Below are 19938 nucleotides of genomic sequence, written 5' to 3'. Positions count from 1 at the left end.
ATGGGCGGCAAAGAACATAAGGCCATGGCCTTTGTGGATGACATGTTGATAGCCCTTACGGAACCAGAACAATCCCTACCAGTGCTAATCCAGAAACTTGGAGTTCGGGACGTCTCAGGGCTCAAAATAAATAAGAATAAATCAGAAATCCTAAATCTCTCGGGAGACCGGGGGCCAATTTCCACTTTATCTCAGAAACTGGGAATGAGGTTAGCACAAGATGGTATCCCCTACTTAGGCATCAAATTGACCCCATCAACAACCAAACTTTATTCAGCGAACATTCCGGCCCTGCTCACCCTTCTTCAGGGTTTATTAGAAAAATGGAGCCCACTCAACATGTCGTGGTGGGGGAGGATCTCCGCGGTCAAGATGACCATTTTATCGAAAGTCCTCTATTACTTTCAAGCACTCCCGGTGACGCCGCCGAACTCCTTTTCGGGGCCTTGAACAGAAAGGTCTCTACCTACATTTGGCAGCGGAAGAAACCCAGAGTAGCCATGACAATGACGGCCCACACATGGGAGGGAGGGATGAATCTGCCGCACTTCCGAAGATATCACAAAGCTTCACAACTGAGGGTTAAGAAGGAATGGGTGGCAAGCTCCCCTCAACAAATCTGGGCTAAGCAAGGTGTCGCAGTTGCGAGAGCCCCACTTTCCAGCCTCTTGTGGAACAAAAAGGCACCGAAACACCAAAAACAGTGTAGGCATGCGGGCAGGCCTAGAGGCCTGGGACTCAGTAGTCAGGAGAGGAAACATCACCACGATCCCATCACCATTCACCCCGCTGTTTGGAAATCCGGACTTTCCTCCTGGGCAGAGACCCAATGCATTTGCCGCCTGAGAACAGGCGGGCTTCTCCAAGATCAAGGACATGTTTGAAGGCCAAGACATAATGTCATTCGAGGAGTGTACGTTCGAATTTGGCATTCCCTCGAAAGAAGCATTTTGGCACACACAATTGGTCCATTGGTTAAATACTCCACAATACAAGGAAGCAGGGACAAGAACATTGACAAAATTCGAGACGTTTCTGACAACAGATTCAGGATCCACCAAGCCAATTTCAAACCTGTACTCCCTCCTGAATGAACAAGGTGAGGGCGTCAGCTGGGCCTATATGAAAAGGTGGGAACATACACTAGGGAGAACGATTGAGATCCCAGTGGCAGGACGTCTGGCGAGAATTGCAGAGACTCACACGGTCGATCCAGTTGCGGGAAATGTGGCAAAATGTTCTCCTTCAGTGGCATCTCACCCTGGCAAAATTGCAGTCAATCTACCCGCACTTCGACGGGCTATGTTGGAGAGGCTGCCAACAGCGGGGAGATTGGATACATATCTAGTGGCAGTGTCCAGCACTTTCAGCTTTTTGGATGGACATCAAAACGCAAACGGGGAGAATGATCCAGGGAGCTGAGGAACTGGGGGAGGGTGTGTGGCTGGCGAGGTTGTGGGACCAGGCGAGAAGATCGCATACCAGGCATCAACGGAAGGGTCGGATGGTCCTCATCATCGTGGCATGGTTGACAATAGCTCAATGCTGGAAGAAGAGTGAACCTCCCACGCAGCTCCAAGGCTCCAGAAGCTATGGAACTTTATAGCACTGGAGTGGATGACAACCAAAATACAGGGCTTCCCAGAGGAATTCCAGGAGATGTGGGGAGACGTTCTGCAGTATCGTCAGGCGACTATATGCTCCAATGGTGCCCACATAAGATAAGACTATTAAACCTTTGATTCATCATATCCAAGACATAAATGCCACTTTCCCAATTGCCTCAATAAGGAAACGGGGAGGGTGAGGGAGTTATGAGTTGTTCTGTGTTGTACTTGAAAAATAACCTTTAAAAAATAAAAATAAATTAATTCCCACATTACTTCAGGGGATAGGGACAGTTAGCATTCCAAACTAACTCTCACTTCCCTGTGTCTTGCTAGTAATTAGAAGTATACAATATTCCCCAAGAAGCCATCTCATTTAAGAGCTGAAAAGCCAATGCTTCCATGTGTAAAAGGACGTTTACAAAAACAAATTCCCATTTGCCTCTTTCATATTAAACGCAAACCGTTGTTCCATTGCGAGTAATCCCTTTGCCCAAGGCCTACCCGTTTGTTAGTTGCCCCTGTCATTTTCACTGAAGCCCGTGGCTCCCATGTGCCTTCCTCATTGTTGAAAGCTTGTCATTTTCAGCCCCAACATAAAGTGTGCTTTACATTTTCGTTTTTCAAAACATTTCTTTTAACCTTTGAAAAATTGTTTTTCCTAGAGTATTCTCCTTCCCGTATCATATTCTGAGCGCGGAATTTGAATTACATTTCCTTCAATGTTGGAGCTTGTCTGTCATTCCCAGCCCCAGCAAAAAAGAGTGTGATGTGCCATTTTCGTTTTTCTAAAAATGTCACTTCACCTGTTTAAAACCGTTTTACCTAGTTCATTTCTCTTCCCCTACTGTACCCTGATCAGATTTTTAATTGCATTCCCTTTTATTTTTTTTAATCATGTTTTGCCTGTATTACAATCGAATTTCCTATGCTAGCTAGTCTGTTTTGAAGTCCCATTTGTCTTGTAGTGTAAGCAGCCCTAGTAGTGTGTTCTATTCCCTAGCAGTAGTATTAAATCTTTGAAAACCAATTGTTCTATTGTACTCCAAAACAAAATGTCACCCCTTTTAGCTGGTTCCCCATCTTGTGTCTGTGGGCACCACACCAAAACCAATTTGTTCATTGTAGTCTTACGCCTGCCACTGCCTTCCATTCAAATGGCGTTCAATCCAATTGTTTGGGGGTGGAGTGTCACTGGGGGAGTGCTTAACCTTCCTGCAATCATTGCGTTGCTTGGTCTTTTTTTTCCCCCCCAGGAAAACCAAATAGGAGTGGCATCACAGTATCTCTTAACCTGGTTAATTTCTAGAAGTCTTTGCATTTGTGTTGCCACAGCAATAGTGGCTGCTGTCATCTATTTGTTCTGATGTGATATTAAAATAATAAATTAATAAAGTATTCATTGACAACACACCAGCCTGGTTCCTCGTCTATTGCAAGACGGGTTGGAGGCCTCCTTAAAAAAATATGTATATGTTGTAATAAAAAGCATTATATTGTGCGCCACCTTCATTTGCAAGGGAAGAGATCCCAGACTTGCTGGTGATGCATAATATATCGTGACACCCCTATGGCCAATAAACATCATACTACTATGTAACAAAATGGTGTCAGTTTGCCATCTCTAGAAGATCTTCAATTACTACACTGACAATAGCTGGTTTCTTATATTGTGCCATCATCAACTGATCACAAGTAAACATTCATTATTAACCAACTCATTGGTACTTCCTTTATAAACTTCACAGGAGAGGCTGATCCGGCCCCACCAGCATGCAAATCTCTGACCTTCATATTACATTAAGATCCAAATTGGAGGCAGCAAATTTATTAGTCCTCGACCCTTAAAGGACTTTGAATCACACCAACAAAAAAAAAGAAAAAAAAGAAAAAAAGAAAAAGAAAAAAAAATGTGGCCCTACCTTTATCCCTCAACGGATCCATGTGAATATCCTTGAAGCTCATTTGCTCGAAAATCCCCCCCACCATCTCCAAACATTGTACTGCAGAAAAATACCCCCAAACCCCACATTTTTAAATCCCTAAACTCAATCCCCACCCTGCCCCCTCCCAATCTATATTTTGCAATAAATGGGATACGAGCAAACGGGTACCACTGAAATATCTTTGGAGTGCACTCAAATCAGAAGGCTTACCACCAGCTCAAGACTGGCGCAGAGAGAATGTGGCACCCCTCTAGCTCATGGCCATCAGTCTGGCTTCAGAGCTGCCAGAAGCACGGAAACTGCTCTCCTGAACATCCGTGAAGACCTGCTCTCCAATCTCGACTCCAACACCCCGTGTGTCCTCATCTTGCTTGATCTCTCTTCTGCCTTTGACACTGTCAACCATGCCATCATGCTCAACCACCTCTGTATCACTGGTCAGGCTCTGGCGTGGCTCTTTCCTCTCCGACCGACCCTCCCAGGTCCAACTCGGGTCCTTCCTCTCCGATATCTTTTTCTCTCCCTGGCTTTTCAACCAATACCTGGCACTCCTGGCCCACCGCATTGCCGTTCTCTGCCCCAACTTTCAGTGCTATGCGGATGATACTCATTTTCAGGCTACCCTCGGCCTCCTCCTCTCCTTCCCTCATCTCCGACTGTCTGCTATCCAGGAGTGGTATGCCGCTAATGACCTCTGCCTTAATTAGATTTTACTCATTGACACACTCACTCCCTCCCTCCCTCCTTCCCTGCATCTCTCTGGCCGGCCTCTCTTGGCCCTCTTCCTGCTCCTACCTACAAGGCTAAAAACCTCTTGGTCATCTTCGACTCCACACACTCCTTCTGTCCTCACATCTCTGATGTCTAAGAAGTCACACTACCAGCTGCACCTCCTCAGGGGTATTCTTCCTTCCCCAGAAACTCACCGTCTCTAGAGCCCTGGTTCTCTCTAGGCTGGACTATTGCAACAGCCTATCTAAATCTGCCTGCCTCTACTCTCCGCCCTCTGCAATTTATCCAAAACAGGACTGCAAGACTTGTCCTTAGCCTCAAGCCCAGGGATCTTATCTCTCCAGGACTGAAATCTCTGCACTGGCTCCCAGTGGCTGCAAGGATCAAGTTAAAAACTCTCTGCATTGTCCACAAGGCCTTCAGGGGCCACAATACCTGCAACTCTCTCTTCCCAAATATCTTCCTTCGAGCTCTTCGCTCATCTGCCTCCAACTCCCCCAGGGTCCGTCGCTTCTCCAAGCAACGAGTTGGTGGAAGATCTCTCTCCTCGGCAGGGGCCTCCCTCTGGAACAGCCTTCCTGCCTCCCTGAAACTTGAGGAGAACCATCTCCGGAAGCACCTCAAAACCTTCCTCTTTGCTTCTGCTTTCTCTCCTCCACTCCCCTGCTGAATTCCTGGCTGAAACTTCACTGGCTACCTGGCCACCCTTTGTGACCTTGGGCCCAGGCCCTGCCATTTGGACACCTGCACTGCCTCCCTGGCAAACCCCGCACCTGGGGACTGCATTCTGTATCCCTACAGTCCCCCATCAACACTTATGTCTGCTCTTACCTTGAACTTGCCACCATCTGGCCGTTATTTTTCTTATTTATTCTACTATCCCATGTACTGCACTTTCTCCTCTCCCATGTACTACACTTTAACCCTCTCCCATTCCCCTCGCACTTTGCCCCTTCCCATGCACTTACACGATCTGAATGACACCTGGCCTAGTAAGATCGTTGTTGTCTTCCCTCTGTTCCCCCTCCCCTGCCTCGTCGCGCCTCGAAACACTTGTGTATAGGCACGTTATAAATGCCATATCATGTATAGCCTTAATATTAGTGCACTAATCCACCTACCTTTGCACGGCACAACTCCAACTTTCAGAGTAGAGGTCTGGAGTTATGATGTACATAAGTGCACTGGAAGGCTGCCAAAAAACACTCCAGTCATGCTCCTAGACAAAGGGCAACAGGCCAAACCAGTTTGTCAACTGAATAGAGAGCCAAACCGACAACACACTATTGGGAGACAGAGGCTCCCAGTGGCATTATTTGCTATGCAGGTTACAGGCGGTGGGAAGCAGAATATCTTGTGTGGGTGAAAACAAAAGAACAGGTGACTGGCACTACGTCTAGGCTGAAAGCTCCTATTGCTGCAATAAACATGGACATTTATTTAACCTGAATGAGCCATCAGAAAATTACATTTCCAATGACACACATAGGATCAATTTAACCCAGACCAAGTGAAGTGCATCACGTCAACCTCTTTCTCGCCTAGCAAGAGAGAAGTACGTTTGCATCATCTTACTGAACTTGCTTGATTAATATAGGTGTGGTAGCATGAAGGAGACCACACATACAGCCAGGGGGCCTGGAACAGCAGAACATCTTTGGTCTGGTCCCCAACTGGTTGGTGAATCAGAACCCAGAAGTCTTCATAAAGACATCCGTCCATAGTCCATTACAAATGCCTAGAATTACTGAAAGGCTCATTAGGAGACATTGGGCCAGTCGGAATGCGTTTTTTATGTTACTCTGGATAGATGACATGTTCGGTTATACCAACCACCAGGAGCAAAGACATTGAAGAATATGTATTCCATTCTGACGCACAGATGTGGTCCACACATTAAAAAAACAATTTTGCCAGAAAACACAACCCAATTATTCAGATGCAGACCGAAAGCAAGGGCACCAGACCATATTTTTACAGGGCCAGGCTCTGCCTATTTTTCACGACAAACAGTTTGATAGCACGAACGGGCATCTTTTTTTTGGTTACTTCTCTCTGGCTAATACAGGCTTGGGACGTTGCGCAGCCATTCCATGCCTACTTCCACTATTTTAGAAGGTTCGGTCAGACTAGACCGGGAAAAACAATGCATCTGTGCATAGCGCCCTTCAAAGTCGCTAGCCTTTCCCCTGTACATGATTTGTTAGCATTGTCCATCTGTTGTCGTTCGATATACGTGCGCCCCGATGCCTGTGGGCTACGGCACGTTATAAGCGCAACATAACAAACACTTTAAATATACCAAAACAGACCCAAATAAAATGTTTACCAAGAAGCTAAAAATTATAATCTGCCTGAAAAATGTAAGTAATCGAAGAATTATTAAATCTGTTTCTTCTTGTCCTCTTCCCTCCCTAAATGGCCATTAATACGTCCATAAAACACAACCTTTAAGAATTCATAAGCAAAGGAAGTCTCGTATATGCCACCACTTGCCCCACACAACCTAAAACACGGAAACACACCACAGCCAACACAAATCAATACAAGTCAAAGCATGTAGAGATGTGGGGTCTCGAAATTCAAACCTTGCTTTACGTTGACTGTCAAGATTAGGACTGCAAACGGATAATATAGCACGAGCAATACGAGTACGAATTTAAAGTCCCAGTTCCTCCTATTAAGTGACCCTCTGCAATCAGAAATCAGGCCCCCCTCCCAAGATACGATCAAGACTTCTTGACCATAAACCTGGCTAGTGCCTGGCAGGAGAACTCATCAATTTCAACTGATATAGTGCACGAGTGGCATTTTTTGTCCAGTCTGTTCAAACAAGGAAACTTAGAGGGATCATATACTGGTCTGAGATTTCTGGGCGGATACATGCACATTATTGGTGCCTTTAAGGCAGCATCATGTGCGAGGTGGCAGACTGCGTTAAGATTTTTCATATGTGGTCTCCAGACTCCCATGCAAATAAAGGTCTGCCAAGGTTTTTGGATTGGGCACAAAATGGAAGAGTTCCTTGGCACAAAATCAATAATGCCACTTCAAATGGGCACAGTAGAGGGCTCTAGAAGTACCAGGGTGTGGTTTTAAGTCCCAGGATGCAGAGTAGCTCATCAATAAGGGGCACCTAGGCGGCAACCTCTACCCATATAACCATTATGGGGGAGCCTGCAAAGGCACAGAGCAGTACAAGGTGGAGGAGGGACACCAACGAAACTGATAACCCCCTGAATTTGTCTTGGCTCCCTTGCAACAAACTTGTGCATACAGAAATTGTACTGAAAAAGGTCACACCAGCCGTCACAAATATAAGTGTGTTGTCAATAAGGACAAAGATGTTATCTGGCTTTTCCCCGCACAACCAAAGTTGTGTTCACTTGGCTCTTCACAATGTATGAGGATGTCAGGTCTTCAAATTAATGGTTATCTGATTACAGAAATGGAAAATATTAAATAATGGTTAATGCAATAGTACTCATCTTGGTGTCTTTGACAGAAGACCATACTCGAGAACATATAGATCACTGGTAACCCCATGAGGGGCATAACATCCACAATGCCCTCTATTGACCATTCGGAAAGCCATCCGGGCTACTGTAAACTCAGTTTAGGAAAGTAAATGGCATTTGACAGACCTGGACACTAGAAGGCGAACTGGACTGCGGGTAAAAGGAATGTAATCTATTAGACCTGGAATGGAATCTATTAAACCCGATTGAAGAGAGATGGCATTTCAGCTTTTCTTTGTCCAGCAGACATACATAAGAGGCAAGATCAATAAGAGGCAAGATCAATCAACTTTGGAATTCATAAAATGCTGACGACAGTGGACATGTTCTCTCAAAGGCAATAACCGTTGACACTGAAGCTGAAAAGTTGCGGTTACCACACATTAGGGAGACATATCCAGTTGACCATTTTAAACACACTCCATGAACTCACCAAAACACCTACTAAAATAGGAGCACTGATCATCAATCCATTACTTCTGGCAATTAATATGTTGTGGGGACAGAATCCGGTACTTGAAAAACCTTCAACGTATCCGTGCGCTACATGACAATGGTGCATAAGTAGTGAAAATGGTTAATAGATATACAGGTACTCGCGTGGGTGTCTGGGGGCGGCGGCGGGCTGGTAAATAGGGCCGAGCCTTAGGTGGTAGTTACTATACAGATGGCTATGCATTACCGTCATCACATTGGTATCCAACAGAAAACATTTCTACTCCAATAAGCCTGCCCTTTATTTTCATGTTTGCACAAACTACAATTTTCCCCAGAGGGCCTTCCACACTGAAGCGCTTTGAAGCCATAAAAATGGTAGGTGCTATACAAATACCTTTCTAATTGATACTGAAACACACAGGATTAGTTGTGGTTGTAAATGATTGCATGCAGGGAGAGACTGGCTGAACGCAAACAAAGACTCCACAATCGACAAGCAGACTGGCTGGCTTTAATGATCCAGATTGTCTGCGCTAGATTTCCCCAACAGCTAAACACCTGTAAAACGGAGGCAAAGGCTCTCGCAGGCTTTTGGCCTTGTCCTTGGAGGGTCGGTGTGAGCCAGACGCTGTCGGCAATAAGGGGGATGAAGAACCTTAATGGGGCATGAGGTGGGGCTTTAAACGCAGCGGAGGTGGAATTCGCATGAAAGTTGCTGGTTGGAGCGGAAGCTGGGTGCCTCACTGGCACAGGCTTTGGTAGACCAGTCGAGCCTTATTGCTGGTGAGAGCACGTGGCAGGTAGGAGCCAGCGTTAATTTTGGCAAGCAGAAAAGAGCCGGGCATTCCAGCAATGGAGGGAGCTAGAGACTTTTTTGCAATGGATAATCAGTAAACAGCGGAAACAGGGCAGAGCAATCACACCTAGGCATGTGGTAGAGTTAGTGGGACGCTAGCCGACTAAAGCTGGGCTAGGGATTGGATTTCTCCAGCTGCTTTCCCAGGCAGTAGGGGTGGTAGCACTGAATAGGAGGCTTAGGCTTCAGTATTACCACCATACTTTTTTCTGATTGCTTTGAACTCGAATTACAGTGCAGACACATTGAGGGTGTACCACTGGATAGCTAAGTGGCTGTGGTATTGAGTAGGATCTCGGTTACTGGTTTTTCAGTTTCATAGTCTCTAGCCATATTGAATTGCTGCGCTTGCTGGGCTCTTAAGAGACCTCAATTAAGCACTATTTGGCAGCTGGGTGCTGTGGAGGGTCTGGAGCCTTTTATGAGATTTTGGGGACATGGCGAGCAAGTGGGAAGTCGAGGCAGAGTGGCCTTCGGGTGACTGGTTGGGTCACATGGAGCGGATTTGCGAGGCAAAATATCCTTCGTGCATCCCTTCTCTCACTACGACACCCATAGCAATAATTAGCAATGAACCGTTTAGTGCCAGGATATTTTTACAGGTTCGGTAATCCATTTGCTAGATTCACAATAGCCATGTTAATCGTTGCCACATTGCCATAACTGCCTCCTATATCATTATGCGCATGTCCTAAGAGTGCTTACTTGAGTATTGCGAGATGCTGCCCACTTAGTAACGCTAAGTGCATCAGAAGCAAGGACTAAGTGTGTTTTAGAGTACTGCCTCACCAGGCAAAGCGGCTATAGCAACATTAGGCAGTTTGAACCTTGTGAGAACGGTGGAAGTGCATGCACTGCAGAATTACTCAACTGTGTCATAGAATGTCTTCCTTTTGTTGCAAGGTTTGCTCACCCAGACGTGAGAACGCTGTAAGTGTCTATGGATTGCATTCCGTGAACCATAAATAACGTGTAGAAAAATTGTTACCTGTTAATACCATGTTATGCCTGAAGAGCTCCTCCCATAGAACGTCGCGGGTGCTTTAATGTATAAACCCTGCAGTGCATGCCCAGGACGGGCGGGTTGCTGGATCGAGTCTCGTGCAGTGGAAATCTACCTGAAGAGTCCATTGACGAATTGTTCACAAGATCGAGGTTTTCCCTTTGGCGAAAACCCAGGGGTCGCCGGACATGACTCCCAGTGATCATCGAGAGCCCAGGTATGACTAATTCGTCTGCATGTGGTGCCTGCTGGCAGGTGTCCATGGGGATGTAGGCAGAGCAGATGCAGAAGAGGAGCAGACTGGTAAACGTGGGTTGGTGAGTGCAGTACATTGCATTTGCTACGGCACTGTCGTGCTAGATCAGTTTTAATATATCCTGACACTAATCTAGTCCAACATAAGGGAATATTGCGATTTCAAGGCTTGATTTATAATTCAATACTATATATTATATGCAGTGTCCGATTTTCATCAATAAGTATAATCAATGTGAAAAACACAGCCAACACGTGTTGACTATTTAATTAGGTCACCATGACACATTGCACGTTCCAAATACTCCCAATGCATAGTAGGTTTGGTGGTCCCTTTCCCCTCTGTATTTTTTGTATTTAATTGTACCGCTCTCCCATGGTCCCACCCCGCTTCCCTTTTAGCGCTTTGAAACAAAATGTATTTCCTGTATAAGCGCCTAACAAGCAAACAATAAATATCCCTTTCCTTGGCACGAACTCCAAGTGTAAGGCACGCCCACCATCCACCAGAGGATGCTCTTTGTTCTACGATGCACCATGGAAATCACTAAACAAATTTGGAAGTTAGTAATCCGGTTGGTGACCTTAATCAGATTGTGGAATGCCCCTCCGGATGACATTATATATTCTACATATGTCATCACACTTTGGATATGTAAAAATGGCATCTGCGAATATCCACGTGGTGCGCCAGACACGGCTGAATGCAACAACATCTAACTTATGGTAAGCATATTATTAACCCTCCATGGAACAATAGGAACACGAAGAACTTCAGAGGCCCTAACTTTGGGTTGGTTTCATTACAGATACAATATGAAAACTGCATGAACATAAATAAAAAGGGGACACCCCTTTTACCACTTGTTACATTCTTATTATTTACATTAGATTAATAACATCTTTAAAATATATCTTCCGATTCATCTTATTTACAGCATCATTCTTGTTCTATTCCTATCGTTTAAAAACCTCAAAAGTATGACATTTCTACTAAAAGACTTTCCAGTCATTTCAAAGACTTCCAGCAAGTCTTAAACAACCTACAAATCTAATTTGATGTGTGAGGATATCATTGATACACTAATGTATCTCAACTTTTAAAGCAAGGATCCTGATCATCAATTGGCAATCAATATTTCCTATTCCTTCCATCACTCTTGTTTTATAATTCCCATTTTTGCAAAAGGTATGCGGACGCCGTGTTCAATGATATTTGAGTAGCACTGAATGTTTTCCATCACATTTGCTTTTGTGCCAATAGTCTATAGTCTTGGAAGAATTTATAAAAAATGTCTTTGCTTAGTTGGGTTAAACCTGGACAGGCTACAAAAAGATGTTCCAAATGTTCAATTGGTGATGAGTCATTACAAAAACGATACTGACCAGTGTCTTTGGCTCTCAATGCTATTTCTGCTTTGGTAGGCCATAGGTCTAAACGAATCTGCATTAATGCGCCATGATATTTAGGGTCAGGGAATGTTAGAAGATTTGGACTTGCTTTATAGCTTTTACCACAAAATTGCCATTTATCGCGATTCTATACTTTTGGCAATGCTCCCAAAGACTAATCCATTCAGACTGATTGACTTTTGCCCGATTAGGCTCGTCCATCAACACATTTTCTTCAATATTCGCTTTTTCTATGCTAGACAAACAGCGATTCTTCCAAGAATTTAGTGACTTGTCATGTTTACTTTCCAAAGCCAATGCACTTTTAGGGATTAAAGTTATTCCATATTCCAGGTGCATTAGACATTTTCTATAAAGCCCTAGTGTTTGCCATTCCACCATCGTTCTAAGCGAAGTCAATCCTAATTCAAATCGGATGATCTGAAGTGGTACACTTTTCGGAAGTCCTAATAATGTTTTCCAACTCCTTCAGGGTAGTCCCATTTCAGTCGATTAGTGGGTAGTTTTGATTGGAGCTCCATATATAAATATATGAACTACTTTCTGCGTGTAATAGATTCAAATTGGTTTACAGGAAAATGTTCCATACTTGCTTTGTATTATTTTAGCTTGTGATGTTAGATTGTCCATTTTAAGCTTCATTTCTTTCTTACATGGTATGACACAGTTATTATCCTGGATGTTAAGGCCTAGATGACAAAACTCACTAATTGGTTTCAAACGCCCATTGCCTATAATGCCATTTATATTTGAAATTTTGTTTGCTTTTAAAGGCTGATAGTATTAGAACAATTTAGCTATATTTATTGTCAGAAGGTTTCTCTTTGCATAATTTTGTAAAGCATCACAATCAGATTTGTGTTTGATTGATAACTAAATGGTCTGCATAGAGAAGCCATCAGGTAACAGTTTCGTCTACTTTTGGTGAAAAGGAACAGGACGCATTCAAAGCAACGTTTAGATCATGAATATAAAAGTTGAATAGTGTGGATGCCAGCGTGCATTCTTGTTTTAAACCGTGGTAAGGTGGAATAAAACTGGTTATTAAACCTTCATGGTTCAATTCAACTCTAATGGAGGTATTATTGTAAAACTGTTGAATTAAATATTTTTAAAAAAAGAGGTCAGTTGGGCATTTTGCACTTTTACATTTTTCCCATAGCAATTCTCTAGATATTGAATGAAACACTTGCTTGAAGTCAATAAACGCTAAATATACGTTTTGTTTGGTTTTCAATGCAAGGTGTTTAATGGCAGTCAGAATAATAGGTTAATGGGGGTACCTAGACCTGCTATAAAACCAGTTTGAGAGATAGCTAGATGTAATTCCGACTTCAACCACCTTGTGAGGTCTCTAAGGATTAAACGCGCAAACATTTTTCCCGGTATATCAAGAACGGCAATTGGGCGGTAGTTTGATGGATCTTTTATATTGCCTTTGTTGAATAATTATTGATGTTTTCCACAACTCTGGAATATGTCCCATAATGATTATTTGAAAAATCAGATTCAATATCTGCGCCCAACCGTGCGGATTTGATTTAAGCATCATATTCGATAATCCATTGGGCCCCGGCACCCAAGATTTGCTCAATCTTAATTTGCATGAATATGTCATGATGAATATGTCATGCTGCTCAAATGACAATGTTTTCAAATTAGAGGTCCCGGTCTCTGCTTCTTCACTTATTACAGCACACACTGCAAATGTAGCTGTGAAATGCGATATACAGGTCTCTGCGCTAATAACATTCAGTAGTGCCAATGATGAGACATGTGGCATCTTTTAGCAGTCTCCATATCTGATAGCCAGACTTGGATGCAATGGCTGATAACATGTGCTCTCCGGCTATTTGAATTGTCTTTTCTTTATGTTGTCACATACGGTTTTTAAATATTGTACGAATGTTGCTTATCATATATTTCATATTAGGAGATTTGGCTTGTTTAATTTGCTATATTAAATGCCTCCTGACTTTTCATGGCCTTAACAAATGGATCAAAAGAATATTTGAGAGACATCTGCACCGGGAGACCCATTCGCTGTGCCCAATTCAAAAAAAGTAAAGAAATGTTTAAAAAAAAAATATGTGTTTCAGTATATGCAGGTGTCCTTATAGGATATGTGTTAAGGTCATTTTATAAGGCTTTCGTTAAATTACCTCGTGTGAATGCTGTCCATTTAACTCTATTCCTCCCCTTGATTTCTAAGGGTACTTGTATTATTCATCTCTTTTCCTTATTTGTGTTGGCCATGTAATCTCTAGAATATTATGTTGACTCGCCACTGTCAGCAAAATCAGCCAGCCTATTGAGTGCATGTTCCGATATAAATGCATAGTCTAAGATTGCCACAGAGGATTCTCTCGCCCATGTAGGATGGATGGGATGAGGGGGTTGCGATGTTCCATTTAACATTAGAAAATTCCTTTCCTTCATTAGGTTCAGCCACAGTCGAGCATGGGTTGATAAATTCCAATGGACTTTATGTTGAGATTGCCTACAATGAGTCAGGTTGATCTCACTGTTCAAAGCAATCAGATCTAACATTTTCCTTACTAAACTTAAAACAAATGTGTCTTATCATTGCTGGATTCCATTATAGGTTAAGTATGGCCATTTGAGATCTCACCGCATTGCCTTCCGACCATGTCAGTGTTGCCAATTGGATGCATGGGTGGGGAGATGCCCATGCTGTTAAGGTGCCATTTATGTTCAATTTTACTGCAGTAAGCAGCCCCGCAAATGGTCTGCTCTTCCCGTGATATAGGGAAGGAATCCATTATATTTAATACTCTGGCCAAGTTGGTTCTGCTAAAATCCAGGTTTCTTGGAGGGCCTAGTAACTGTTTCACTGCATTGTTTTTCTAGACCATCGTTGGGAACCACACATCGAAAAGGAAATACTTCACATCTAGCGTGAGACAATCACAAGTAGTGAAAGGTAAACCAAAACTCCTATGCAATAGCAGCAACTTCTGGTTCTGTCAGGATGCACAACTCCATGAAAAAGTAACAATGTCTGTATTAAAACATGTCCCTATTTCGTGGTCAATTTACAGGAGTAGCAGTACAAAGAGGTCAAATCAAAGCAAAACAATCCCCACAGCAAGGTCCGTTACATGGACCTACTGTTTTCACTGTCTGGGGCGACAGACATTCATGCAGGCTTTTGCAGCACCTATTTTAAGAATACTGCTAGGCAGTATGGTGATGCGCCTTTGAGCTAAACAATATTTAGAGGCTCATAAGTATGGAGCATAGTGTGCATGTGTAGTTTTCAAACTGAGTGAAATTGTACGTTGGAGGCGGCACGTAGTTTAATAACATTTGACAGGTGGTTTAGAGACGTTTTTTGGGTTAAACACTATACGGAGGCTCAGCAGGTTGTAGCAAGTTACTATGTTAGGCTACATGGAGACGTGTTTCTGGGCTAAATAACATTGAGCTCGGGCACAGGATGTACATATTGAGGCTCACTATTGGCGTACATGCCTTTATTTGGGGATGCACATTGTAGATCATTTATGTGCTCTTTCTCTTGGTTTTGGAGTTGTAGGAAAAATGTAGAAAGGCTGATGGCTGTGTGTTTAAATAAAACCCTTGGTGAACACAGTGTTTGATTATTTCTTACTGCGTTTAACAGAACTCGACAGTGGCCGATCCAAGGAAAGACCTATTACTTTCTTCAAATGTTTACTCTCTTTTGGGAACACATCTGGCTACCGCACCTTTCAAGGTATGTACAAGTATGCTTCTAGGGGTTGTTTGACTTTTTACACTCTGTATGATTATAGTGTGACACAGTGTGTCTGTTTCTTCTCTAGTGTGTTCTTACTCAATATCCATTGAAAAGGATTATTATTATAAGCGGCTGAAATCCGGCTGGATGCAATTGTATAACTGGCTACATTGGATCCTTGGAATACACAGATCCCAAGGTATATATTTTTACAGCAGATTCTTGGTGCTAAGGGTTCCCGAATGGAAACTAGGTACGAGTGGCCTTATTAAGTCAGGCTACCGTGTTTGTGCAATGTTGGCATATGACATTAAGAGTAGGTAAATCTTGGGAATTTTTGGTGCACACAAATTTTTTTAATGTGGTTATGTTTTTTTTATATGTATTAAGGATCAAGTTCAGATCCATGCCCACCAGGACTGGAGGGGACGATTATTGTAGAATTTCAAGAAGAGCTACCCCGGATGAATGTCAGACATCTGAGAGTCAACAGACAGAAACATGTTGGGTTATATGTAGAATGCAACAAATGAATTTTGTACGTTAAACGTTTTTAGAGTTAATGTGGAATGGTTGTTTTTTCATTTTACATTGATGTTGTGTATGTAATCGTCCTGTTTTTTGATAACCTGGTTTTAAGGTTGTTCCTTAATCTGTTTATTATTTAACACAGCTTTAATGAGAATTATGTCTTTTTTCTATAATAAAAATATTTTTCTTAATGATACAGCTTTTGTGTGTTACACCTTTCCTTCCCATTAAAATGTGAATTTGAATTGTTCAATTCACAGGAGTCACACTTGTGAAACGATGGGCTCTGAAGTATAATGCCTATACCTATATAATGGACTAATAACTCACTTTTCAGGGTAAACAAATATCTCCCAGGGACCTATGGTTCTTAAAGAATTTTACATCTGAAGCACTATTGATGTTTAGGCAAGTATATAAACATTACTTACCTGTGTTTGTCCCCCCCCCCCTCTCTTTGCCTTCTTGCACAGTCTTGTGAAAATATGTGTTCAATTCCCACCAATTTTACAATGCGTTAGAATTGTTAATTGAATTAATGTTAAATGTTCTAAACAACATTACATGCTTAGTGACATAGGAAACAAAATTTGTCCCGGGAGCATAGCTCAGCGGCAACGTGCTCGCCGTGAAAGCAAGTCTAATAGATGGAGAAGGAGTGGTCAGAGATAAGACATCAACCAGTTAAGTATGGTGTCCTTGAAGCATAGGGGACGAAGGATGGAAGAACAACAGTGTCAAAGGCAGATGTGGTGATTGCAGTTTCAGTGTGCTTTTGGTACGAAATCCAGATTGTAGTAAATCCAAAATGAACATTTCATAGATAACATTAATGTTAAGTTGTTTATGGGCATACACTCACACCAATTCGTCTTTTTACCCAGATCCCAAGGCCTTAGTTGCCCATCGTGCCTTTCATGGAACAGGCACAACACGTAGCACTCAAAACAAATGTCAGCAATCTGCATTTTAGAACAAAAGCATCCACACAAGTAGCCAATGTCCTGTGCCCTTAAACACCCCCTATTTTTAAATTAAATTCCACCCAATCATAAATCAGGATTGCATAGATTATTTACTGCATGGCGTGCACAGAAAGTAGCTCATGGTGCACTGCAAATGGTCTTTGTCACTATGCCCAGGCTCGGAAAATGGCCCCAAAACCAGTGAATAAGTGTCCCATAGTTTCAAATAGCAATCCATTCCTTTCGTGACAGACTGTTTGAGCAGTACCCACAGTAGAGTTTTGGGGTGAAACGTGTAGTTTAAAGAATATTTGCTCAATAAAACTGGTCAAAACCTACGAGTTGCACAGTAAATTAACAAACTCGCAGATTTCTTGGCCCAAAAATCGGTATTTGTCTCAAAATGCTAGCACCCACTAGCATGCTGTGCCTGCAGTTCGGGAATTCGCTTGTTTCTCTATAAATCAGTCCCAACCTGCCTAGGCCGTAGCCATCCCAATTCATTGGAGGTATTTAAAATCGCATGTTTTTACAGTTCCCCACCATACCGATACTAAAGCCCTAAACCGAGACAGCACGAGTGCGCTAAATCCATGGTCCGACAGAAGCATTTAATCTCTGCATGGAGCTCACGTCTGGGTCTGTCTAGGGTACAGATCTGTGATGGGATTAGGGGTCAGGATTTACAATGTTTGTCGAATCTAATTCCACACACCGCATGCCACCACAACAACCCCCCCCCCCCCAAATGCCACAATACGGTTATCCTCCCTCACCCTCTTCTATACCTGTTATTCAGTGTGTGAACCATCACTCATTAATTCAGGGTAAGGCACTAAACCACTGAGCCGCCATTGATGGCCTGAAACTAGGACACCTCGTCCTCTGTGCACCACGCGACGCTCATACCAGCGACATCTGATAACCTAAGTAAATCAGTAACATATAATCTCATGGAGCCAGCAGGTACGAACAACTAGGCCCAAGTCCAAACAGAGCGTCCTGAGCATATTCCTTGTTGCACCTTTTGATGAAACGCAAAAGCAGAAAGACGCCGCCTCCTTGTAAAATGAAAAGCACCCAGAAGTGGATGTCGTGGTGGGCGCGTTAAAACCTTCAGTTTCGTAAAGAAAGACGAGAGGAACGTCTGAGGGAGCCACAATAAAACGACAGTCTCCTTCGGGTGTGCGGGATTTGAGGGCCGCCGGTAGTTCTCCAGTCGTAGATGCACAAGAGTCACTCTCTGCGACTCCACTTTCCCGAACTTTCAATTAACAAATCAATGTAGGCGTCGAAGTACATACAGATTGTGCCATTGCTGTTAACAAGACCACATTTTGCATGCTGGTTTGGATTGGGGTAGGTATCACGTGACACTGAATAATCTGATTACTTTAGCACCGATGTCACTACCGCTAGGAGTTCCCTCTCCCATCAGCTGCCGACCGTCAGGTCTCCCTCTTCAACAACCGACCGCCACCCTCTCCCCCCAAGGCCCTCCCACCACCACCTGTGCGCTCCTTCACCTGCCACACACTTCCCACCAGCACTCACCCGCCGCCAGGTGCTCCCTCTTAACCCCGCTCTTGGCCTCCAGCTTCGCCAGCATTCGTCCCAGCAGGTGCTCCCCGTGCAGGAAAGTGCGGATGCGCTCGCGGACGGTCGGCATGTCTGTGGCGGCAACGTTGAGGATTGTGTTTAAAAAAAGTTCCGTGGGCGAGTTTCAAGGCCCGGGGTACTCTACTGTTCCCGTCACGGTGAGTTGACTACAAGGATCGCCGGGTACAAGACTCTCCGAGCTCAGCCTCCACTGATCCCGTTACCGCTGACGGCGGCTTGTGGAATAGGGGCGGGGCCAAGAAGTGACGTAGATAGTCAGGTGTGTGGAGAGGGGCGTGGCTAAGCGTTCAGCCGCTAAGGGAGCTCGGGTGAAGTTACAGGCCACGAGGTGACCGCGGTAATGCCCCCTCAAACCTCCCCCCCTCCCCCAAACGGGCGAGCGATTAGTTCGTGCACTGCAAAAGGAGAGGTACTCAAGTACAGTAATTTGACGACCCATGGGGTGGCTTTTACTTGCTTACAATAATTGAGAGAAACTTAAAAAAAAGGGGTATGTCTAGTGTGCTAGACCCTGCATCGGGCCCTCATTCGAAGTGGCAGGCAGACCTCATGTGTGCTTGGCTTGAGTGCAAAGAGGGGAGGGACTGGAGTGTACTTGTGTTACATCCGTCCTGCGCCCTGCTACGCGGTGACGCAGGGCATTTCAATAAAGGCCCTGCCCCCGCGCAAGGGAGGCAGTTCCGGGCCAAGACTCTAACAACGTGTGGCGTGTTTCATTTCGCTCCGGCCAGAGCTGCGCCACTGCGGCCTACTTCAGAGGCCCTCCCTGTTCTGCCTCCGCACGGAGACAGAACATAACACTGGCGACGAAGGAAACGGAACCCAGCACACATGCTCGACGTCCTACAAGCTGACTATTCCAGCTGTGACACACGGCTACCGTCACCCAGGCGCTGTAGGCCCCACAGCACGTCGCGTGAGGCCGCCGCACTGGCAGTGCGCACGTGCGATCAAGGCTGCAGGCACCGGGAGCGAGGCAGCGGTCCCATCGGCGACTGCTTTCGTGGTCGGCCTCGAAAGGGGCCATGGACACCCACAACCACGCACGAAGGTGTGAACGACAGACACCATCAAGTGACAACTACACCCCACTATGGCGACCGGCATGTCCACCCCCAGGCCCAGCACGCCCTCCAGACTCGCGGCGAATCTGTCAAGGTCATCACCGCCAGCTTTCCCACATGGAAGCTCCTCCATTGTTACAACTACAGATATTAGAACACTAGCGAAACACCAAAAAGGATACTCAGGTATACAAAAAGGATACAAGTTGAGTTCCCGGAGGGCTTCCCACAATGACGTATTCCGATGA

General features: G+C 44.3%; 1 protein-coding gene across 2 annotated transcripts in view; it reads right to left on the bottom strand.

Moving 5' to 3' along the window:
• The window catches only part of REEP6 (receptor accessory protein 6), a 254556-nt gene extending 235540 nt beyond the window's left edge, over positions 1 to 19016 (bottom strand). The window contains exon 1 of one of the 2 annotated variants that reach the window (XM_069646718.1): positions 18561 to 19016. In XM_069646718.1, coding sequence (XP_069502819.1) covers positions 18561 to 18675 — 115 coding nt within the window. In that variant the 5' untranslated portion in view covers positions 18676 to 19016. The remainder of the gene's footprint in view (positions 1 to 18560) is intronic. The other variant, XM_069646711.1, reaches the window with a different exon arrangement.
• Positions 19017 to 19938: the final 922 nt, after the last annotated feature.

This window comes from Ambystoma mexicanum, chromosome 1p, assembly GCF_040938575.1.
Source record: "Ambystoma mexicanum isolate Mex_15411 chromosome 1p, UKY_AmexF1_1, whole genome shotgun sequence".
NCBI classification, from domain to species: domain Eukaryota; kingdom Metazoa; phylum Chordata; class Amphibia; order Caudata; family Ambystomatidae; genus Ambystoma; species Ambystoma mexicanum.
The sequence above is the reverse complement of the archived record's forward strand: the minus strand, read 5'-3'. Positions and strand labels throughout refer to the sequence as shown.